Raw genomic sequence first — 26,231 nt, 5'->3', positions numbered from 1 at the left:
AGTAATCCAGAACTTTTCTACATTGATATCCAACCATATTTTGTTATAGAAGAGTGGTCATGAAGTTAATTTAGTTCAATTTTAATTACTGACAAAATGTCTGCCATTTTCAAAATAAATATATAAAAAGACATTTTGCTGTTGTTCTTCATGTGAATAATCATGTGTATTTCATGTGAGAAACATTGAACCTTAATATTGAAACTCACATTTCATGTACATAAACTACCATGATAATTGTCTATACCACCAATAGCTGTAGAAAATCTTGTATCCAAGCATATCATACGCCCAAAAAGTGTACTATGGCTTTGTTTTACATTTATAATAAACAATGGGAATTGAAATCAAAAACGTTTACGCTCACTATCACGAGTGGCTGACTGAATAGCTGTGTCTATGCAACGATTCACTAGCGAAATGTGTTTGCAGTCCTAGTAATTTTGGAACCTGAAAAGTCGAGTGACCTGTAGATTTACCGATTGTATCATCATCCCTCTCTTAACATTGTAACACGTATTGGATGAAGTATGCTACAAGGCGATACTTACTCTGTTGGTTGACCTATTCTCGCTCGTTTTAAAGTTAATAAATTTTCTCCATTTTTGATTATAACTTTATTTGCATCTTTTAAATTGATTTACGAAATTCAAAAATATGTTAACTATTGTTGTGTTTGATATTTAGGGACCCTTTCGTTTTATTAGTTGACTAACTGGAGCGTAGTTGCTAGCGGTAGCAATCCATATAACCTTAGGTCGGAGTTTCATTCTTACATTGAAGATATGAATAGATAAATGAATATCTTACCACAAGTTCCATTACTGCGTTCTCTGCTAAATGTATTGTCTATAATGACCACTTCTTGTAAATTGTCTAATTTTCAAATTTTGTTTACAAATATACCGTTGGGAAATTCATTGGAATCGCAAACGAAAACTTCCCGGATACCTCCTAATCAACAACGTTCTTTCATTGAATTACTGTATAAAAATAAGGAGGTGCGCTTTGATTGTCAATGAGACAAACTGTTCCTTCTTTTTTATTTCCCGTGATCTCTGTCGTCAATAACTGCATTATTCAATTATTTCTATTTATTATTTATTAATTTATTTTGGCTTTCAGAATAATCAAGAAATAACGTGTACGTATAGTTTGGATTTACAGGTATGTAATGCACCCAATTATAAAGTGTTATTATACTCCGGCAAGGTTTTCCATACTTGGCCTTTGTTAGTCTTGTATTATTTTTAATTTTGGTTTCTTGTGTACAATTTGGAGTTTAGTATGGCGTTCATTATCACCGAACTATTATATATATTTGTTTAGTGGCTAGCTGAAGGACGCCTCCGGGTGCGGGAATTTTTGCTACATTGAAGACCTGTTGGTGACCTTCTGCTGTTGTCTGTTCTATGGTCGGATTGTTGTTTCTTTGACACATTCCCCATTTCCATTCTCAATTTTAATTGTGTTTGTTTTCTTCTCATTGCACTAAATATATATTATATCGCTCTTTGTGGTCAGGGTAGTTTGTCGTTTACCGTATCACCGTTTACCGAGAACTTCAGATTAAGATTACTACCGAAAGTAGAGGTCTGATTCATATGTTGGTCTTTTCCACAATATAGACATACCACTAATACTTCTTTTTGATATAGATGGTCGAATTTAAACTTGACAAACTTGATGCTTATCTTGTCGACCCACCCGGTCAACTTTCTTTCAGAATTCATAATATTTCATTAGTTTGTGTTTGTTCCACTGATTTGTATTAATTGCTTTGCGAAATTAGAACATTTGTAAACTTCTGTTGCCTTGATTATGTCCAACTTATGTTATTGACTACGGAAGAAAAAAAGGTAACATCTAACTGACAGGGAAATATTTTTCTTTTGTCAAAACAATTATAATGTTAAGTATTTTACTCGAACACAATACGTAGATCTACAAAGACGTATATATTGGAGATAAATTGGAAAGGCATGGGCAATTATTTTTGCTTTTCTTCTACATTCGCTAAACAATACCACATAACTGTAAGTGTCCAACACAAAAACCATCTTATTCTCTATTGAGATAATACAATATCTAGTAGCAACAATAACACATGTCCTATGTTCATATAAAGGAATGATTTACGCATTATGTAGAAAAGTATTAGAGGAAAGATTGCAGATACCTCGCTATAATACATTTCCAATAGCAAATACATTGATCTTCGTTGATATGCAATTTATATTGTAAAGCATGTTACTAGCTTTTATTAACTTTTTTTTAACTATTATTAAGTATAGGTTACTCGCCATAAAATAGAATAAGTATATCTAAAAACTCGTATCAATGACTTAGATATGGGTTTTTAGGCATACTTATTCTATTTTATAATCATAATGTGCAATTTTTACGTATTATAAAATGAGGCATTCTTGTTAAGTCGAATAATTTTAAACAGCATTAAACATGCATAGCGGAATATGAAAATGTGAATTATAATAGCTCAATCTAAGTAAAAATAATTGTCAAAATAAAAGCCCTTCTCTACAAAAGGCAAATTAATTTTTTTTTAATTGAACGATAACCAATCAGGATAAGCATTAGAATGAAATATTGCTATTGTTCATGTGAAAAAAAATGTAAACTGCTATTTAAAATAAATAACAATACGTTTGAGAGAGTGACATTTAAACTATATATTACTGACCAAAAATATCTAAAGTCTTTATCATGATGGAAAAATGTTATAAAATAAAATAAAAACTTTGAATATATCATACAGAGTGGAAAAACACTTCCAGAAAAATATGCCAATATCTTTTTCCAATGATAAACGTGGAATCAATAATTAATTTCTACCCAATTCATCAGATAACCTCAGTTAAAACTGCACAGATAATTGGGAATATTGGCAATTTTGAATTGACAAAATCAGCGGTTTCTGAAAGTTTTTAATGCTGATATAAAGAACTATCGACATTCCTTAGGGTTTTATTATTATATCATGCACAATGAAATATTTTATGTTATTGGATTACAACGTTTGTTTTTGTCATGTTTAGGAGATAAACAGCCTTTGATTAATGCATGGATATCGTGCTCGTTCTTGTTTTCTTGATTCCGATTAAAAGACATATTTCATCAAAGTATCAGTACAAGTCAGTCGGTAAAGTTTTGTATTAGCTAGCTTTTTACGCACAATATAAAAGCCAAAATTCACTGAAAGAAACAAATAAATCGGTTTCACATCTTATTAATTTCAGTTTGAGCAATACACTTCAATCCCTCAGCCTTTTAGGCCAAAAAGCGTTTCATAACCGAACAGACTATACAAATTGCCTTTATTCATCTTCGATTTATCTTTACTTTACCTGATGATATTTCTTATTTAAATAACGTGTGTTTCGTATGATGCAGTTCTTCACTGGTCAAAATTCAATTATGACGTCAAATTATTGAATGTTATATTGTAACGTAACGAAAAAGGCAACACTGTGCCTGATGACGTACCACACAAGGTACATATCCTTTAGCAGATCATTGGAAAAAGCAAAACAAAGTACCGAACTCCAAGGCAAACTTAAAAAGGGAAAGTCCATAAAAACGGACAAAATCAAACGCTTCCAACAAAAAAAAATTAGATTATTAGTTTGTCAGCATATTTTGTCTACAAATTATTACAAAAACAAATTATACCAAATCTAATGTAACGCGATGTTTTCCCATTCACGACATTTATTTAAAAAAGAACTTGCTTTTTAAATTTGAATATTTCAATGTAACTACTTTAGCTTGTCAATATATATATCTTCGTAATAAATTAAAATTAGTCAATCTGAAATTACCAAAATCTGAATTTGGAAGACACGAAAAATTATGAATATTATATTTACTAAATTTTTCAATTTTTTTGACGTAAAGCTTAATATTAACTTGTTTGCATTTTGTTTAAAAATCAAATAGTTCGTTTATATACGCGATGGTGTTTGCTTTTTGTTGCACTTTAGTGTTCCTGTTGTTCTAATGTTTTCCTTTTATAGTTGACGTGTTTCCCTCGGTTTAAGTTTGTAACCCGGATTTGTTTTCTCTCAATCGATTTATACTTTTGAACACCGGTAAACTTCTGTTGCCTTTATCTATGTTCATATTTCTAAGATTTATCATGCAACATATTTCACCATGCAGAATACCTGTGAGAGTAACCTTTGAAAACGTTTAATTCTTGAATGGTCAGAATTATTATGTTCAGAACTGAAACCACAAATGTTCAATGATAAAAGTAACTGAATTTTAAAGAATAAGAAGGGTCCTTTTCTGTTCTGATATTTTCGATTTTCCTTTGGTTTACTGTTAGTACCATAGGATGATAACCGTATACAGCGTTGAAATGCGTCGTAGTCTTAAAAGGCTGTCATGCCATTTCAGATGTAGAGCCTAGGTGGTCCGAGACCACAATTGTCGTCCCTTGATTTTCGTTGTTCACAAATATAGTCCCTAGTGTTGACAGTGGGTTACTTGCCATTAATTTTTATACCCCTTCCAAATTTATTTCTCCATGTTTAATGCCTCAAATTGCAAGTAGGGGGGTGAAATTACACTGTAAAAAAAATTGGGTCCAGAATTTTAAAGGAAAGTAGTGATTTGTTCCAGCTGAAAAAGGTTGAAAATTAGCACTTCGGAAGCTGTCAAAAGATTTCAAGACGCCCTAAACATAAAATTGTCCATATTTTGAGTTAGAGCCGATGAAGTTTTCTATAATTTTGATATAATTTGTCCCAAAAGTAGTACAACACACTGTAAAAGTTTCTTTGAGAAAGCGCAGGTGGGATTTTTTTTATTTTCATTTATGTTCTAAAAGAAATGCACTACGAAATAATTGTGTTCTCGGACCAGGTGGTCGAGTGGTCTAGCGCGTGAAGCATACTAGTGCAAGGTGTTTTGGTGCCACTATATCTCAGTAGCATGATTTCGTATCCCGGCCAGGAAAGAAAAGAAAAAACATTTCCTTCCGCAAATTTACAGATCTAACATTGTTGGGCTGGATTATATATACACACACACACACACAGACACATATATAAACCCAAAAATTCACCAGGGAATCTTAGTTTAGCGAAATAAATAATACATATATCATTTACCAAAGTTATACAACACATAAACTACACACAGTATAATTTCATTTACAAAGGTTATAACAACTATATGCACACACCATATAAATTACACACAGTATACATAGATAGCAGAAGGTAGTATGAAACATATTACAACATGTTAGATCTTAATGTATGTGCACGAAATATAAGTTTACCACAAGTTACATAGTCCTCTAAGATTATTTAAGCTCATTTATTGTATATATTTAAAGAGCTAGGATCATCTTAAAATGTTTAACGCTGAAATAGACAAGTTCGGCTTGCTGTTGAGTATCTATTCATTGAATTTGAGTGCAGAGTTTTTGACATTGCTATCGCTTAATGTGTTAATAATTTTATTTCATATAATGTTAATTCATCAAAATACTATACAATGACGCTCATAACCGGAACAAAACCTGGCTACCTCATAGTCACACAGGAAATCTTTTCATTTTTTTTTAATTAGAATGTTTTGATTAATTTTGATAATGATCAGGTACAATGTAGTCTTGAACGACAAAACATGATGTAAGTCAAGATATACTTCTTTTAAAGATATCAAAGCTCTGGTCTATGTTTCCCTACCTCCGCAAGAGAAACAATACATTGAAATTAATGTCGAAAAGCTAAAAAGTAAAATAAAAAAATACTGAACTCCGGGGAAAATTCAAAACGGAAAGTCCCTAATCAAATGGCAAATCAAAAGATAAAACACATGAAACGAATGGACAATAACTGTCATATTCCTAAATTTCTTTACTGTTTTCTTGAAATTGCTAGACTGTATTTTTGGCATCATTTTTTTTAGAAATATAAGAAATTGAAAACAAAAACAAGCCTTATTGTTCTTTAGAGATATGTGATAATTTTTATAGTGATTAAAAAATCAATGGTTGTTTCACAAAAACAAAATATTGGTGTCAAGGTGTGTCCCTTTAATCAGTGAACCAACCATGATGTACAAAAAAAAGTACCAGGCATTACATAGTTCCGAACTTCGTGACAGGGTTATCGTTTCAGTTTACAAATGAATGCTTAAAATACACAAATAAGATATGTATACTATATATTTACGGTATGATAGTTGATACATTCTTATTAAAAAATGAATTGCTTTCGGGAACGGAATGAATTCCCAACTGACATTTGGAAAAAAGGAAGCCATCATTAATTTAACTAATAAGCGCTGCATTGTAGACATTCTATACTTGTTTACATCAAATCAAACTTCGGATGCTTTTAAAAGATCTGCAAATCATAGTCTGTTACGATTTCCATATTTATCTCTTTCCAATGCACGGAAATAGATCGTGTAAAACTGCTCTTTGCACGATATTTTAATCGGTTATTGTCAGCAAAGCCTTAATTAACTCCATTAGCCATTTTATTTCTTAATGAACATCTGTTTGCAGGTAAAGCTTGAATTCATTGTGCAAATCACCAAAGTGTCTCTGATAAAACGTTTTAATGTGTTAAACATGTCAGTAACTAAACCGTTAAGCTCACTTTTTGTAACATTGATTGAAAAAACTCAGGAAATCTGCATGGTGACCTTTGTTTGCATGTTAATAGTTGAAAATGATTACGAAATGAAGTCGTTGATAAATTAACAATCCGATGCAGTTATTGTTAACATTCGTTTTTATTACGAGAATTGCAATCAAAACATAGAACTGTAAATTTGATCGTGTTAATTAAATTTTCAGATAACAGTGAAGGTTTATTTTTTCATCTCTGACAATGATTCTTGTTAAAGAATATTACATTTTAAGCCTGAAGTTATGATAATAAAACAGCATACACAATTGTAAACGCGGCAATACAGAGGACATGTTTTGGTCTTGTTGGGAAAATTTATTGACAAATATGATACTATTATTATTAGATCTTTTCATTTTCTATTTATTGATTTGCTAATAACATGTTTTTAATGTTTTTTATTTACACATATACTTTGGGCATATAAAAATTACATTTTGAATTCTATTCATTGTGTATATCATTACTGTAGTAAGACTACCGCAATGCAATGTAAGAAACAATGATTTTATCAACAAATTTTGTTTTCATTCATTATTTTTTTTTAAATCGGGCCTTTAATTTTCGCGTTTGAATTATTTTACACTTGTCATGTCGGTTTTATTTTTTGCTGACTATGCAGTATGTTGAAGGCCGTACGGTGGTCTATAGTTGTTGATTTCTGTTTCAATTGGTCTCTTGTAGAGAGATGTGTCATTGGTAATCAACCCATATATTCTTATTCTTATACTTGGGGCTTTTTAAAAATACAATTGTGGTAGAGCATGTTTGACAATGTCATGGTCATTGGACGCGAAAGAGTCCTTGGTACATTTCTTCCTGACCAATGTCGTTTTATATATTTTTTATTGGGAACATTGGTTCCAAGATTCGTAGATAATTGGAAGTGAAATGATTGTCATGTCGGAAGATATTTGGCGCCAAAAATATAAAAATAAAATAAAATGAACACTACACGTCAATCCATCAGTAGTAATAAAATAAGAGTACGATACCGATAGCAGGATGTGCGATACATGTTTCATTAAAAAATGAAATATAAAATTTTGTTCTTCATTTGAACTCGCTTAGAAAACGTTTTGTCTTAAATAAAGGCAACAGTAAAATTGAGAATGGAAATGGGGAATGCGTCAAAGATACAACAACCCGACCACAGAACAGACAACAGCAGAAGGTCACCAACAGGTCTTCAATGCAGCGAGAAATTCCCGCTCCCGGAGGCGTCCTTCAGCTGTCCCCATAACAAATATATACATTGTATATACAGTAATAATGAACGTCAGTATACCGCCGTTCAAAAGTCATAATCCATTGAGAGAAAACAACTCCGATTTACAAACTAAACCAGAGGAAAACACATCTTTCACGTTAAGAGGAAAACAATGGAACAACAGAAACACTGAAGTACAACAAAAACAAACGACAATAAAATGTATATCATACATAGAAACGAACTATTTGATAACTTTGGCTGTTTTTGTTTGTTCTTAATGATTTAGACCCCTTATGTTTTATTTACACCGGTATCAATTAGTTTGTTTTAATAAAATTGAGGATGGAAATGGAGAATGTGCCAAAGAGACAACAACAGCAGAAGGTCACCAACAGGTCTTCAATGTAGCGAGAAATTACCGCACCCGGAGGCGTCCTTCAGCTGGCCCCTAAACAAATATATACTAGTTCAGTGATAATGAACGCCATACTAATCTCCAAATTGTACACAAGAAACTAAAATTAAAATAATACAAGACTAACAAAGGCCAGAGGCTCCTGAATTGGGACAGGCGCAAAAATGCGGCGGGGTTAAACATGTTTGTGAGATCTCAACCCTCCCCTATACCTCTAGCCAATGTAGAAAAGTAAACGTAAAACTATTTGATTTATTTAGAGGGTACCTGATGCAGGTTACTTTTGACACTTTATACTTTTAATATACAGCAAGAGGAATTAAGATATTATCATTAAGTCGTCTGACTTTAGGCATGATTGAACCTCGGATACTAACCTCCTGAACAAATATCACATAAATATATTTCATCCGTTTGTATTGTTCATCCAGGTTGTGTTGTGTTTTGATTGTGTATTTATTAATAGTGGATGGTAAAATAATGTTTTGGTGGGAAATGCACTTCAGAACTCCACCGTGCAAAATGTGTGCTCATAACTTAAAAAAACGATATTTCGAATGGTTGTATACTGAGTTTGAGAATTATATCGTTTCACCGCAAGGCCAGTTCTTGTCAAGCTGTGTGATCTCTATAAAGGTTCAAGTTTCTGCGCGCTGAAATATAGAACAATTGGCATTCTATTGAAGATCAACGTTATTATACACACGTTTTGATGATTTGTTTTGTCTTGTACATTCATCTCCCAGTATTCATCGTTACTATAAGTATTTGGTGTTGTTGTATAATTTTATAAAAGAAGATGTAAAGTTTCAACTGTATAGACACTACATGATAAATATAAAAAAACATATTAGTTTCTGGCTTTGTTATACTATAAACGAAAACAGATCAAAACCCCGTAGTTTGGGATTGTAAGCATTTTGATATAAACTGCTACTGTCAAGTCTCTAGCACTTCATTTGATAAATCAAAACATTGTTTGCAATAAAACTGATGTCATAATCCAGTTATAAGCTCTGCCTGATTGAAACGTCAAATCTAAGTGTAACATTGGCTGTTGATTACTATTTTGTTTTAAATAACCTTCAATCTAGTTACCAAAGTCATAATAGTATTTCCTTCAACATTAAGATGGAAATTTTCAGGTTTCCATATGGGACTTTTTATATCTCCGTTGTAATTAAATGAGCGTAGAACTTGAAATAACATCGTATCTGTTACGTATGCCTGTCTTTCGTCAGTCAATACATAACTTGTCATAGGGCTTAACGCTTGTGATTTTTTAATATGCTATCGTATCATATTTGATATCACGACGCTCATTGACGAATGCTATTAACGTGCAATATCATGGTTTTAATTGTGCTATTAAATATTCATTAATCATGTATTTCAAGCAGATTCCCTTATTTAACAGAACGCTATTTCCGGGATTATTTTGTTTTATGGCCTACAAAATCGTCAACATTTACGTGTCGACGATGAACAAAACCAAATGAAGTTATATTAAACCCTTGTTTGATTACTTAGTGTGTTGATGAAGTGACATTTATTTCAATCTTCGACAATGTACTTACCACTTCTATGAAAGATGTATGTTTCAAGGCGCGGATGGATATTGATTTCTGTAGAAAGGGTGTAATAGACATCAGAAGTGGTTCTTTATTTGTCAAACTACGCGATAATTAATTCGATCATTCCTTCAATCAAACTTCAATGAGTTCCGTAAACAGCCAAAAATCTCAGCGTCTGTCGACACTTTAATACTTGAAACACGCAAAACCTGTCAGGGAACGTAGTAAGTGGAAGGGAAATCCATGTTGTATAGCAATTTAAGGTGTACAATACGTCTTAAAACCTTCTCTTGAAAGATTTATAACAAACTTTAGAGAAAATAACTTGGTAAATGGGAAAGTATTACGGAATACAATTATTTATAGTGTGACCTAATTAAGAATAAATAAAAACAGGAGGTTGATGCATATCACGTAAATACACAAATAGGAAAGCATTCTATGAATTTCCAAAACCTTCCCGTTTCAAAAGGAAGTTGTTACATTTGTAATTAGAGAATGAATAACTTGTCATTAGCAGAAACACAAACCTCCGGACACATAGCTATTCACTGTATAAATAGTAAATTATAGATATAAAACTAAGAAATGCTCGATTAATTGTTTTAATGGCGATATATAAATATATAGAATTGTGTACTGTGTGTAAGGCCAATCTTTATTTTTGGAGACAATTGTTTGCATATCATCTTCCAAGTCCGTTTATGTACAAATTAATATTATTTTTCATAATTTGATTGTTACAAAGGTCAAAAATGCAACTTTTCTGGCACACTATTATAACACATTCCTAAAATCTACACGGAGGTAGCTATTAAGAGTTATGTCTGTGTGTCTATCTGTTTATTCATTTTGTAAAATAAAGCCTTTGAAAGCGACAGCATTTGCAGAATTGGTGATGGATACAAATGTATTAAGTTTAAAGCTTTAATTTTGAATTTTGATAATAATTTGTGTATGAGGTAGACTTACAAGACAGTACAAAAACCTATAAAATCATAGTAATATTTTTGTGAAAAAAACCCATAAATCATTCTTGAACGTTGAAAATTTGTAACCTATGATCTTGATTCCGTCTTAACCATTTACGTGCATACATATCAGTATTTGGTATGCATAATTCTGAACCCAAATCAATGTTCTGATTCAATAAATCTATAATCGATCATACACATTGTACAAACTTTTTTCGTTTTTTGGTGAACATATTTTAAGATAAATGAAAATATTGAACCTTTTTTTGTCGATATACATATTTTGAGAAAATTTCAAAGAAAGTAGATAGTCCATGTATCTGTTAATCACCTACATTCTTAATGAGATGATATTATTATTTAAAAAATAGGAAAAAAATTCCTCACACAAGCGTTCGAATTAAAATAACGGTTTTCGTGATTTTTCAAGTCATGTTGAAAGTTATGTTCATGACAGATAGATAAATTTATACAGAATGAAAAAAAAAAACAACATTGTGTATCATTTAGAAACCTTTTAAAATAGATTGTTCAAACGAAATCTTGTTGAAATAAAAGAAAATCATCAAGGCAATATTTCCTGTCAAGATAAATTGGGTTCCGTTTGTTTTTTCTATACTAACTTTTAATTACCTCCCTTGTCTATCAATTATGTCGCGTCACAGTTATGAAGACTTCTTCTTACTTCCTATAAGGAAACGAAAACGATAAAAGCGCGCATTTGGCTGATGGCAGGGTTCGTAAGGTGTCTAGTAATAAATAATTATCAGGTGCACATAATTACCAATTGGGATTATTCGTACTTTTAATTTTTAAAAGCACATTTATAAAATAACTGCTCCCTTGATACTCAATAGTTTTGTTTAACTTGCATTTTTACTAGTATTTAGTCAAAACGTAACGGACATCATTTCCTTTTTAAAGTAATTGTACATATCTCCCAAGATTAAATAGAAGATTTCAGTATAAATTACATATAACTGATGGTAGTTAATTTGATCTTTTACTATTAAAAGAAATACGAATATGGAAAGTCTGGCTGCGTACGATTAATGTTGATTGTAGGTTGTAGGAATGATATACCACTGGCGTCATGCCACTCTACTTCTAAATTAAACATATACCCACACAGTGCATAAACAAACAACAAGAACCTTTAACTCCATCGAACATATATCAAAGTAGAACACTTGCAATCTAAGATATCGAACGTAGGAATAACCAATATGTTTGGCCAAAACGAGAAGAAATATTGAAGTTTCTGTTTATCTTTAGTAGGACCGGCTATGATTTATGTTATGTGTAGGTCTGATAATGATACTTTAGTTAGCTCTATACTATAATTATTGGTTTGATCGTCAGTTGTCTAAATCGGTTTATAAGATGCGAGAGAAAAGATAGTTACCAGTTATTTTAAAAGTTTTTAGGTACATTTTAAAAGGCTAAGGTTAATCTGCTCGTTGAAAACTTTCCAACGTACATGTACTTATAAAAAAATACCAAACAATATCTGTATAAAAAAACTACTAATACTAAGGAGGTGTGGACTATCCATGAGGGAAATAAAACTTAAACTTTTATAAGAACTGCCTATCGGACATTTTATCTAAATAAAAAGCTATTGAAAACCACTTTTTTTATTTCTTAAGGATGTTCGCTGCTCAGTTTCAAAATAAATAACTTTTCATAAAACTAGTGTGTATTGAAAGGGAATAAATTGAGGAATCAAAAAAGCAAAAAAGATATAGGGGTCAATGTTCTTGTTTTCGAGATATTAGCCATTGGAATTTTGGCGGGAAAATATTCTCTCTTGATTTTTCCTAGTTCTATCATTGACCAGTTAAAGTTCTCAAATACTATCAAAAAATAAATAAAAATTTATAAGACTTTTACAAATGACTTATAATTATACATGTAAAAGATTTATTAAAAGAAAAATGGGGGTTCATTGGGAATTTTTTTTAATGCATTCAAATGGATAAAACCAGAGGATTCCGAAAATCTGACAAAAATTCCAAAACATGACAAGCAGACATCCTTAAAGAGATTTACATGAGAAATGAAAAGGTGAAGAAGAAAGACAACACTATGAGCAAGTATATTAAATTGGAAGGGACAAAACATAAGATATCACAACACAGAAAACAACAAGAGATAAACCATACTAACTCCACCAATAATCTGTAAACTATATTGCTATTGAAGGGAAAGCTCTACTAGTAGAATCTCAATTTTCTGTGGGAAAGCAAAAATCCTACGATATTTCCGGACATGACTGTATAGTTGTTACGATAAACAGAAACTACATGTGTGGTCATCTGAACCAAAGGCCAACCAAGATAATATTGAGATTTAGATTTGGAAATGAAGAATCAATTTCACTAAGCCATATCCTCATTAGCAGCAACCCTCTTTCAAAAAAGTTATATGGGAAAGTGAAATGAGTGTCGACGAACAATTAACCTAGTATGATGTAAATGCTATCATCAAATTGCAATATTCTGTTCAACAGTTATGTTGCAACCACACTGCTTTGCTGCCAACATATATTGTGCAGCTCTTGTTAATATTGCATCTTCAAATTTTATAAGTCTTTTCATGGACGTATTACATGTATAAAGAAGGTCAAAACGTCTAAAATCTCTAATACAATACACGATTGTGTGTAAAAATCCCACTGATAACGCGGAACTACCTTACAGGGAAAATCATATCGTCAAAGTCCATAAAATATTGCATAACTTTGTTATAAGAACTACGTCCCAAGAAACAGTATGACAACACAAAACTGGTACTGTTAAATAAGTAAGATCAATTAAACCTCAAATCTCCATTGGGAAATACATAGGTCAACAATAATACATGACCTTGTATAGTACATAGTTCAGTAAATAGTTCCATTTACGAAGTCAAATCCCGTACAATAAAACTAAACTTAGATGGAGTTAAGTGATGTCATAATTGGAGTCATATCATATAACTAATAGAAATATTCATACATACAGTATGTTACCCTGTTGATAATTCTCCCAGGGGCTGCTAATTTCAGATCATAATTCTATTAATATTGAATCTATCAATAGCAATTATTAAACATTAAACAATTGTATTATGTTCTCACATTAATGATAAATTATCGGTTATTAGTATAGTTAATTATTGGTGTCATATACTTACACCTGACTTAATAAGATCACATGGTTGAGAGCTGTTTTCTCCTTGTTTGCACAAAATTAATGGTTTTATGATGAAATAATTCATTTGGAATGGAAACACGGTACAGATAATACCGCACATTGAATTTCATCAAAATCATTAAAAAGTAAGTAGATAAAAAAAATGACTACACAGGTTTTCAAGCAAAACACCGACAAAGGGAATATTGTGAATTTTTCATAATTTTATGATCCTCAAAATTGTTTTTAATATAATTCGCATTGGATTTAACAGTTTTCATCACTAAAACAGAAACAATTTTATCGTCAAATGTTTAAAACATTAAGGAGTTAATCTTCCCAATGGGGGTTTGGAGATTTGAATGTTAAGTAGGTAAAAACATAGTTTTTATGTGCAACCATACACGATGTAGAAGTATACCAGTTGTACAGCAACCAAAGTTCAAGTGTATATTTGTTTTAGTGCCAGTGTACTTTTCAACTGTTTTATTTCAGATACGTTTGTTTCTTTCACCGTGTTCTATCAGTGTATAAACTTTCTTAATAAAATCAATGGACAACTTCAGGTTACAAAATATAAAATAAAAATATTTGGGATTAATATCAGACCATCTCCATTGTTATCCATACACGAAAGGAACAATTCTTTTAACCACTGATACCAAGCGACTCATTTTATTAAAATTCTTACGTTAACAAAAACCTCGTAAGTCATGATCATTTCAGAATAACTTGCGAGCATTTCAATTTTTGTCAGGCGTAAGATTTTCTGTGAAAAAGTGCCTTTGACAAACCAAATAAACATAAACAAACAGTAGTTAAAGCGAAATCTGAACGTTTCCTCCTTGAACTTTAGACAGTATTTCCACTTTGTTAAGTATCGCTTTATGTCCTTTCTGATTGATTCTGCAATACAACAATCAGACATCAATATAAAAAAGTTAACAAAATACTGTTGACGAGAAATTGAATTGTAGGTCCGGTAATAGGACAAACTAAAGTTTTGTAAACATGGATGTGCAATTACCGTTATGTAGGATGCTTTTCTCGCCAACACAGTTTCCAAACGTTCAATTGGCATACATCAAATAAGTCTTTTTTTATGGTGAAAATGAAATATTTCGATATCACAAATTATTCCCATAGTTTTAAGAAAATCAGATTGTTGCTAGTTCCTTTAAACAAACCTTTGATTTTTGCATCGATCTTACTATGTCATTAGTAAAACATGTACAATTAGCAGGTTCCAGAATACAATTAAAGCCTATTATTCGTTAAAAGATAAAAAGATACAACTTCAAAACAACAAACAAAATGTCATACTTCTCTTACATTATAAAAAGATACATAACAATAAACAAAATGGCATACTTCTCTTACATTATAAAAAGATACGTAACAATAAACAAAATGGCATACTTCTCTTACATTATAAAAAGATACGTAACAATAAACAAAATGGCATACTTCTCTTACATTATAAAAAGATACGTAACAATAAACAACATGGCATACTTCTATTACATAATAAAAAGATACGTAACAATAAACAAAATGGCATACTTCTCTTACATTATAATAAGATACGTAACAATAAACAAAATGGCATACTTCTCTTACATTATAATAAGATACGTAACAATAAACAAAATGTCATACTTCTCTTACATAATAAAAAGATACGTAACAATAAACAAAATGTCATACTTCTCTTACATTATAAAAAGATACGTAACAATAAACAAAATGGCATACTTCTCTTACATTATAAAAAGATACGTAACAATAAACAAAATGGCATACTTCTCTTACATTATAAAAAGATACGTAACAATAAACAAAATGGCATACTTCTCTTACATTATAAAAAGATACGTAACAATAAACAACATGGCATACTTCTATTACATAATAAAAAGATACGTAACAATAAACAACATGGCATACTTCTCTTACATTATAATAAGATACGTAACAATAAACAAAATGTCATACTTCTCTTACATTATAATAAGATACGTAACAACAAACAAAATGGCATACTTCTCTTACATTATAATAAGATACGTAACAACAAACAAAATGGCATACTTCTCTTACATTATAATAAGATACGTAACAATAAACAAAATGTCATACTTCTCTTACATTATAATAAGATACGTAACAATAAACAAAATGGCATACTTCTCGTACATTATAATAAGATACGTAACAACAAACAAAATGTCATACTTCTCTTACATTATAAAAAGATACGTAACAACAAACAAAATGGCATACTTCTCTTACATAACAAAAAGATACATAAAAATAAATAGCTTGGTGATGTCATGTTCCAAGTTTTTGTGTGTTGCTGTATATTATATTTGTTTTTTCTCGTTTGAATTATTTTACATGCATGTGTCAATTCGAGGACGTTAAATATGCGATATGGCTTTTGCTGATTGTTGAAGGCCATATGTGGACCTATAGTAGAGAGTTGTTTCATTTTGCAATCATACCACATATTTTGTATAACCAAATAACCGTATAGTCGTCGATAAAAAAAAATAAGAAGAAGTTGTAAAATTGCCACTGAGAAAACTCTCCACCAGAAACCAAATGACATAAAGGTTAACAGCTATGGATCACCATAAAGGTTAACAGCTATAGATCACCATAAAGGTTAACAGCTATAGATCACCATAAAGGTTAACAGCTATAGATCACCATAAAGGTTAACAGCTATAGATCACCATAAAGGTTAACAGCTATAATAGATCACCATAAAGGTTAACAGCTATAGATCACCATAAAGGTTAACAGCTATAGATCACCATACGACTTTTGATAACAGTCGTTTATGAAGAAGACAAACAATGAACGAAATACAATTATGATATATACAGCAACAAACGACAACCACTTTATTACAGGTTCCTGACTTTGGACAGGCACATACAGCATGTTGCAGATTTTGAACAAGTTTGCGAGCGTCCTACCCTCTAGCTTACATAGTTGTGTTACAACACAACATATAAACAAAATATATAAATCAATTGAAACAGATTGACTGTCATATCGCTATAAAGCAGAAAATACAAATAACAAATCGGACGTGTCAATGTATTAATACATCCCTACAACAAAAAAAGGCCAATAAGTACAGATCTGAGAGTACTCGTAGTGTTGAAACTGACAACTAGTTCAATAAACACTAATAACATAATTATGCTTCTTAGACTATCATGTATCAATCACCACACATCCAACGTCCAATGGATTTAGTGTACAGACGTCATAAACAGTCAGAGGAAAATACGACCTTGTTACATGACCGCAAGCAGTCTTCGAATGTCATCTCGATGGATAATTAAATGTTTCTATGCATCAAATGCACTCGAAATATTGATACCGTATAACAAGTCCATGCATGATTGATATTTTTTTTTTAATTATTATAGTTTGAATATACGGTTTATTATGTTTTAAATCAAATATGTGAAATTGGGTTAAATCGGTTAACATGTATTTGACAGCGTATGCCCATTTAACTGTTCTACGTCTTAAAAAGGTAAAGAACTAAAAAGGAACTACCACAGATCAGTCGTATAAACATATAAGATAATGCATGAAGATATCACACAAGTCAACCACTATGAATATGTGGTGTTAAACTATTTATTCATATCTCATCCCCCACCACTTGATGATAGCGCGAAATAATTCGTTAAGAAATCTAACGTGAACTAAACATTATGTTTGAAATTAAAACCACAAACAAACAAAGTCAAGCGATTATTTGAAAATAAAAAAAAAATATCAAGTTCATGTGTTTCAATTATGCTCACTCTTCACCCAATGTTTTGAAAGCGAAATGAATCGGATATGACGGTGATAAAGTTAGTTACAAAAACTGTATACAGTCAAAGCAACCAAACGATTTCAAAATTAAAATTTTACGGGAGTTATCATTGAAAACATGTATAGAAGCGGGGTTTATTAAAATCATGTGCAAATTTTGTTAGGTCCGGATCAGAAACAATTTAGGTTATAAGAAACTCTACTCCTATGTCTGTTTTCATAAAAAAAAAAAAAAAAAAATGATAGTAATTCAAACTGTAAGTGTTCGTGCCTTACGAGTATTTCGTTTGTATTCATACGGGTTTATATGTAGAAAATTTCTTTTACTAAAAAGAAACATATTTTACTGCTTTCCTGCACAACAAACGCCGAAGTGGAGCGTAAAATGATATATATGAAAATAAGAAGATGTGGTATGATTACCAATTCGACAACTCTCCACAGCAGAGACCAATTATTGGCCAAAGGTCACTGTACGGTCTTCTTCATTGTACAAAGAGATCCATATGATTTGTTTTAAAAGAATTAAGTACATGTTGTGTTTTGTGTTTAATAGATTAAATAATGTTTTTTTTCTGTTATTATTTAATAATCTTATTTTAAAATCATTACTAAATAAATTAAGACATTGAAGAAGTAAAAGCTATTGTGTAGAATCATTCTTCCTGTTGGTTGATGAAGTCTCACGTTTTATTTTGTCCGTTTTTATGGACTCCCCCCCCCCCCCCACCCCCATCCCAACCCCCACCCCCTTATTTAAAATTAACCTTAGAATTAAACATTGTGTCTGTCACTGACACTTTCACTTTTGGTAAGCTTATTATATTAAAATTTAAAAGAATTATGATTCAATTTACTTGTGCTATTTAAAAGATCAAGGTCATGCACTCTAGGAGGGAAAAGGTGGAACATCGAATCATTCAGTTCGTAGAACCAAGCATGTAAAAACCAGTTCTCACAGCGAATAGAAAAAGTTAAGAGCTAATTAATTTGACGGTGTAATACCTTAAAGTATTGTTAATCAGCTTGTTACAACACTTCAGAAACACCTACATAAAACCAAGATTCTTTGAACGAAGCAAAACAAATACACCGTAATTATAGCATTTGAAGGATTCGTTCGATGAAAATAAAATAAAAACCGAAAACTTTTGATGAAATCGACAACTTATGAGAGTTTCCAGGTGTAAGTATTGGTTTATCTACCTTAGATGTCATATAAAGCGCATATCAATTATTGAGCATATGTTTGCTAATCGTGACAAAAGAAAAAGAAAACGATTATTGGAATAAAAGTTCTCTAATTATAGTATTTGTTCTTAAAAGCGAAACTAACGAGTCACTTAATTGGGCATTTTATTTTCAACCATGATCTATCATAAAGGAATTTATTGCTAGGCATAGACTAAAATAAATTTAATCGTCGAAGCCATCTGTCAATAAAGTAGACGTTTAGAAGAAGATAAATGAAAATGGGTATGGTAAATGTTTAAATATGTTTGCTGAAGAATCCTAATATTTGAGACTGGAACAACTGTTTATATAAGGTTAAACTATTGTCATTTGTTAAAATTATTACGTGATTAATTAGTCTACTGATGTTATATGTTTCTGTAATTGTCTGAAATTTGGTTTATCAAGAATTCTTCAAATAAACAGATTTTGATCCATTCTTACAGTCCTTCAACTTTCCTTGTTACAGACAAATTGTAAATTGCTCTCAGTACGCTGACCTTAATATTTTATTTAATAAACAACCAATAACCATCTCCAATTATGATACTTAGGGAGCTACCATTTGATTTTTATGGGGGGGGGGGGGGGGGGGGGGCTAGGATGAAATTTGAAAAAAATAGGCAGGACAGGAGTTTTGAGTAAAAAAAAAGGCAGGATGAGACACTTACAAAAAAAAAAGTAAGGATAAACTGAAAAAAAGGCAGGACCGAACAGAGTGAAAAATAAAAAGGCAGGACAGAGATTACAGCTAAAAAAAAAATGCAGGACAAAATTTTTCATCCTAGCCCCCTCAAAAAAATCAAATGGTAGCTCCCTTAGAAAATAATATTATACTTCTACAATCCTAATAACATAGCTTCAAAACTGTAATTTGCGGTATTCATATTAAGAAAATTAACCATATTTGTAAAGCATACCTTTACACAAATAAAAAGATGTACATTAAACGTTTACTACTTGTGATACATGTATATACAATGAACAAAAGTATTATTACTTTATGCATATGTTGTTTTGATGACAGACAGACAGTCAGACATGCAGACATTGATATTTAATGCCAGGCTACTGCTGAACTGCTAATAAGAAAATTTATCAGATATATTTGTTTGATGGCACTATAAAAATAAGAAAATGTGGAAGGATTACCAATGAGACAACTCTTCACAAGAGACCAACTGAAACAGAAATTTTATGTCACAGTACGGTCTTTAACGATCAGTAAAATCAATACCGCATCGTCTGCTTTATAATGTTCTTTTGCTCTGTTTTTGTATTGGTGGGTTACTGTCTTATTGATGTGATATATATAATTATACTCGTAGGGTAAATTTCGATTTCTAAATAAAAACTTGACGAGGTAACGTTGATAATGATACAACCTTGAAATTCTTATCATTGGTTGTCAAATCTAATATGTGGAACTATAGTAAGAAAAAAAGAAGAAAATGAACAATATTTTACTGTTTATAAAAAAGAAGATGTGGTATGATTGCCAATGAGACAACTATCCACAAAAGACCAAAATGACACAGACATTAACAACTATAGGTCACCGTACGGCCTTCAACAACGAGCAAAGCCCATACCGCATAGTCAGCTATAATAGGCCCCGATAAGACAATGTAAAACAATTCAAACGAGAAAACTAACGGCCTTATTTATGTAAAAAAATGAACGAAAAACAAATATGTAACACATAATAAACAAACGACAACCACTGAATTACAGGCTCCTGACTTGGGACAGGCACATACATAAATAATGTGGCGGGGTTAAACATGTTAGCGGGATCCCAACCCTCCTCCTAACCTGGGACAGGGGTATAACTCTATATAGATAAAACATTAAGTACCAAAATTGTATTCTTGACATAACATTATTTGGTACAAGTGGAATAAACAAATAAAGGATAATATTTGTGCGGAGCTCATAGTATCTCTTGTATAACGTGCGATCAAAAAATCAATCGATTGTGTTACATGTATACGGGTTCAATGAGGTCGAATTATTCACCAGGGATGTTTCTTTGCTCATTTAGACAAGATTGAACCAAACTGGCTACTAATAGCGAATTATTATTTCATTATTTCACTCTTACGAATGATTGAACCAAACAAAATCACATTTTATTTTTTTCATATCTCGTAGCTACATGTACTGCCCCCTTTAAAGAAAAACACCATCTTCACTTGGTACTTGAAGTAATTTGCAGTAGAAAACTTTTTCTCTTTTTTAAATTAATGCGACAGGTTTTAATCTTGTATTCATCAAAATGAAAATATATATTATATGGTCGATATGAACGTGCGGCTATATCAATATCTAATATATAGAATATAAATTCTATGCATATTTCACTACTATATTTACTTATATGTTTTGATCGTACAAAATACTGAAGCTAATTGCAAAAAAAAAAATTGTTCGATATACGAACAAGCTTTATTGATGGCGAATAAATAGATCTTGTATTATTTTATTTTTGCATTAGATGAATTGATGGTACAACAAACAAACCTGAACTGATTGAAAGCATACATATGTTAAGAAGGTATCTTATTTTTGACAACGGAATCATGTCTTCACATGTAAGAGAGTACATTAAACGTGTGGCATCCATTGACCAGGAACAGTATCCAGAATGGAATTTACAGGTAAGAGAGTACATTAAACGTGTGGCATCCATTGACCAGGAACAGTATCCAGAATGGAATTTACAGGTAAGAGAGTACATAAAAAGTGTGGCATCCATTGACCAGGAACAGTATCCAGAATAGAATTTAAAGGTAAGTCTCGGCCCGAGACCACAATTAATTCCTCTATCAGTTCTTTATAACGTTTTGTCGCGAATAAACACATTGCCCTGTGTTTTTGTCTATTTTTTTGTGTGTGTAATGTACAGTACATGTCCAAAAGTGTCTTCAATTTTCAGAAAAACTGCTGTTGTACATCATACGAATTTGGTCAATACACATCTAGGCAAGTCAAGAGAAGTTCCGAAAAGTGTAAATATTACCTTTTTGCACCTGGCCTAGTCACTCTTTCCATATCAAAATCAGTTAAAATTAAACACCCAAAAGTTTATTTCAGCTCTCTTCTTTCATTTCCACCCCAGAAAAACTAAGAAATGTATGATAAAGGGGAAGAAAATAAATAAAGAAAAGATACACTATAATTAAAGGGAACTATGCATGGGTATCTGCTCATAGCTGTAATTGCAGTGGTGACTTTTCCGCATTTATGCATTCGCTTCTGTAGTTTTTTTTGTTTCCATCCTCTGTTGATTGATATTTTGACCAGTTCATGAATTATCATGGAATCAATTCCAATGAACATCATTTAAGGCAAATTCCTGTCTGTACATATTATAAAATTCTTCAATTCAGATTTAGGATGCTAGACTTATTTGTTTGTAAGCACAATAATTCAAAAACAAATGCTTTTCGTGATTGTACCTTTTTACATCGCATTGGTTAATCATTATGCCCGCGTCACACTGTCCCGATTTTTACGCCGATGGCAACACGATAATGGAAATTTTCAAAATCGGGACTGATCGTATCCAGATCGGGCTATTCGTAGTGCCACCTTTAACCATCGTAGAACCATCGGTTACTTTTTCTAGCCTTCGGGGACAACTTCGGGAAGGGTTCTAAATTTTTTAACATGTTAAAAAATCCCCGAAGGTGCGTTCGATGTTGAGAGTTCGTATTGAGTTCGTATCACCATCCTCACCATCGTAATGTCACCGGGAATGCATCTTTGTACATCGTATTGCATTCGTGTTTCCATCGGTTCCATCGGGCAGTTTTGACATTACGATGTCTACACGAATGAATCACGAAGATACCCGAAAGTCTTACGATGGCAACACGACTTCGTGAAGACCTCGTAATCCCGTCGTGTTGCCATCGAATAAAAGTACGAAGGCGACAAGATGGAACTACGGCGGCAATAAATCCAGCTTAATGTAAGTAAATTTTCGCGCTAAAATACATTTAAAGTGCCATGCGCGATATGCACTGGTCAGTCTAATACGACAGTTAAGAAAGACGTTCACAAAACATGGGGCTCATATCATATGATTCTATGAGAACAAGAAAGACGCCAGCGTTGTTTCTATTAATTCAAATGGAACAAGAAGAGCAGCTATTACAGGCTCAGGATTTACTTTTACAATTGAAATATTATTTTTTGTCAATTGTTCATATCAAGTAACATAATGAAAATCATAAACGCGCCTCGTACACCAACATTGCAGGTACACGTATATAGGGAAACCAACTTTTTCTTCATTATTCTGATTTTTTATGTATCATCGGAGTTGTTGTCACACGAATGTTTACTCTATAACCATTTTGTTTTCTATATGTCATATTTTGCCGCATTTGTTGCTTTCCCCACATCCTTCCTTTTGTCTATATATTATTATGATATTCTCCTGGAAAGAGCTCTTTTTGAATAAAAGGGATCAACGAACCCATTACCTTACCTTTAAGATAGATCATAAACTTGGGCATAATTATGGGTGATTATTCAGACTAGTGCACACTTTTTACAGTTCAAACAAGGCAATGCCGAATGTGGCATCCCCTCGTATGTAACATATTGGGGACAAATATGGACACTATATTTGTATATGACACATGCAGAAAATGGTAAATTGAATATGCATATTTGATACATTAACTATTTTTTTTAGAAATCAACCAAAACATTCAGTAACTGGAAATACCTTTAATATTGTCTTCATAGAACCAGCAGGTAAAAATATGAGCAACCAATTTCCTGTGTATTATGCTATTTCAAGGAGAAAAAACAAGTCCATCTGCATGACCTTGACCTTTGGCCTTGAACGTAATAATGTCAGATCATTACAAGGAGGAACAATATACCAAATGTGGTTAAAATCTTTTGAAGCATATTGGTTTTAGAGTATCAACAAGGGTGATATTGCCTTGTATTAAAACTGCCACTTTGACCTTGACCTTTGAACTTTAAAGTCAATAGCGCTTAAGATATTCTTAACGAGTAACACCATACCAAGTTTTGAGCATTTTGGTTCTAGAGTGTCCATAACAATTTTATCTACACGCAAATTACATGTAGTAGGCGAGGGGATAATAAACTAAGTTTTATAAAAATTAGACAAAAAAATCGATTTCCCGCCATGCATGGCAGACTTGTACAGAAACGATATGTTGTCGAAATTCTGTTCGTATCTTTAAGACATCGTATGGCCATCGCGCCATCATCGTAATCCATCGTGTAGCCTTCGTAATCCACCGTATAGCCTTCGTGATCCATCGTGTAGGCTTCGGCTGAGATATGAAGCTTAAATACCCGTCTTCGGTTAACCTTCGTATGTCCATCTTTTGCTATCGTATATAATTTCGGCACCATCGTATAGACTTCGTTATTCATCGTACTTGCTTCGGTCACTTTTTGGTATTTTAACGAGATCGGGACCAACTTCGTACGAACTTACAATTTTCGCATTCGGGTGTCCATCGTATATTGAAATCGGGACAGTGTGACGCGGGCATTACAACACAGAGAGAAGTATTTAATACTTTTAAAATACTTAAACAGGTTAATGAAATATTTTTGCTTGATTTTTTTTTGCTATATAGATGACGTTCTTTCACTAAATAATTCAAAATTTGGTGACTATGTTGAACGCATCTACCCCATCGAACTGGAGATAAAAGATACAATAGATACAGTTAAGTCTGCCTCATATCTTGACTTACATCTAGAAATTGACAATGAGGGTCGGTTAAAAACAAAACTTTACGACAAAAGAGATGATTTCAGCTTTTCAATTGTGAACTTTCCATTTCTAAGTAGCAACATTCCAGCAGCACCTGCATACGGGGTATATATCTCCCAATTGATACGATATTCCCGTGCTTGCATTTCCTATCATGATTTTCTTGATAGAGGGTTGCTGCTGACAAGGAAGTCATTAAACCAAGAGTTCCAAATGGTGAAGTTGAAATCATTCCTTCGTAAATTTTACGGACGCCATCACGAGTTGGTTGACCGTTATGGAATTACCGTTTCACAATTGAAATCGGATATGTTCCTTACGTCGTAACTACAATCCCCTTCTGTTTCATGAAGGTGACCTACCGAATTAGACTATTTACCGGATTTGTTATAACATAAACAACACGACGGGTGCCACATGTGGAGCAGAATCTTCTTACCCTTCCGGAGCACCTGATATCACCCCTAGTTTTTGGTGGGTTTCGTGTTGCTTATTCTATAGTTTTCTATGTTAACGTTGTGTCATGTGTTCTATTGTTTGTCTGTTTGTCTTCTTTCATTTTTAGCCAGGCGTTGTCAGTTTATTTTCGATTTATGAGTTTGACTGTCCCTCTGGTATCTTTCGTCCCTCTTTTCTAATTACATACTGATGGTTTTTTTTTACCTAATCCATACATAATATGCCATTTCGTGACAAACAGTAGCTTGAGAAAATGCGCAGTGACTTATCATTTTTATTTTATTTTTGAATTTAGTATTATATCAACATATACTACGTTTTGGCAAAGTAGGATCAAATCCTATCATTTTTAATTCATTCTCTCATTCCACCTTAAATCCCTTTTCCAAATACGTCAAATGTTATTATACAAGTCACTATTATAAATAGTCTACTTACTTATCTATAATACTAAAATTACGAGGTCCAATTTGTCAGCCGTCATCACGTGAAAACGACGAATCACAGAATTCAACTTTATATATAACAAATATAGTACAAAGGTGTAGATTAAAAATTACACCACTCCAGGCCCTTTTGTTTTCCACGTAATTAATATTGCCAATAATTAAGAAGTTCCGGGTCGAGTCCGCTACCGATACCAATAGTATAGACCTGTTACCTATTACCTTATCTGTACGTTCCGCATCTGACAGGCGCACCACCAAACGTTGTATTCAGGATTAATATGCTATATACACGGGTCATAACCACAGGGTTGACACAACTAAATTGTCAAATTGTTACCTATTGTAGTATTTTAATCAGTAACACTTTCTAAGATAACAATACGAATACTAAAAATCTGGACTAAAAATAAGGCGTATAGGTACAGTTTTCAATTTGTTA

At 32.2% G+C, this 26,231-nt stretch overlaps 1 protein-coding gene across 1 annotated transcript in view; it reads left to right on the top strand.

Moving 5' to 3' along the window:
• Window positions 1-26,231, top strand: part of LOC139488078 (choline O-acetyltransferase-like) — an 89,755-nt gene that overhangs the window by 21,595 nt on the left and 41,929 nt on the right. The window contains exons 3-4 of the mRNA XM_071273424.1: window positions 1,126-1,167; window positions 21,603-21,765. Of these exons, the coding sequence (XP_071129525.1) occupies window positions 21,652-21,765 (114 nt within the window). The 5' untranslated portion in view covers window positions 1,126-1,167; window positions 21,603-21,651. The remainder of the gene's footprint in view (window positions 1-1,125; window positions 1,168-21,602; window positions 21,766-26,231) is intronic.

The sequence above is a fragment of the Mytilus edulis genome, chromosome 9, assembly GCF_963676685.1.
Source record: "Mytilus edulis chromosome 9, xbMytEdul2.2, whole genome shotgun sequence".
Lineage (NCBI taxonomy): Eukaryota > Metazoa > Mollusca > Bivalvia > Mytilida > Mytilidae > Mytilus > Mytilus edulis.
The sequence above is the reverse complement of the archived record's forward strand: the minus strand, read 5'-3'. Positions and strand labels throughout refer to the sequence as shown.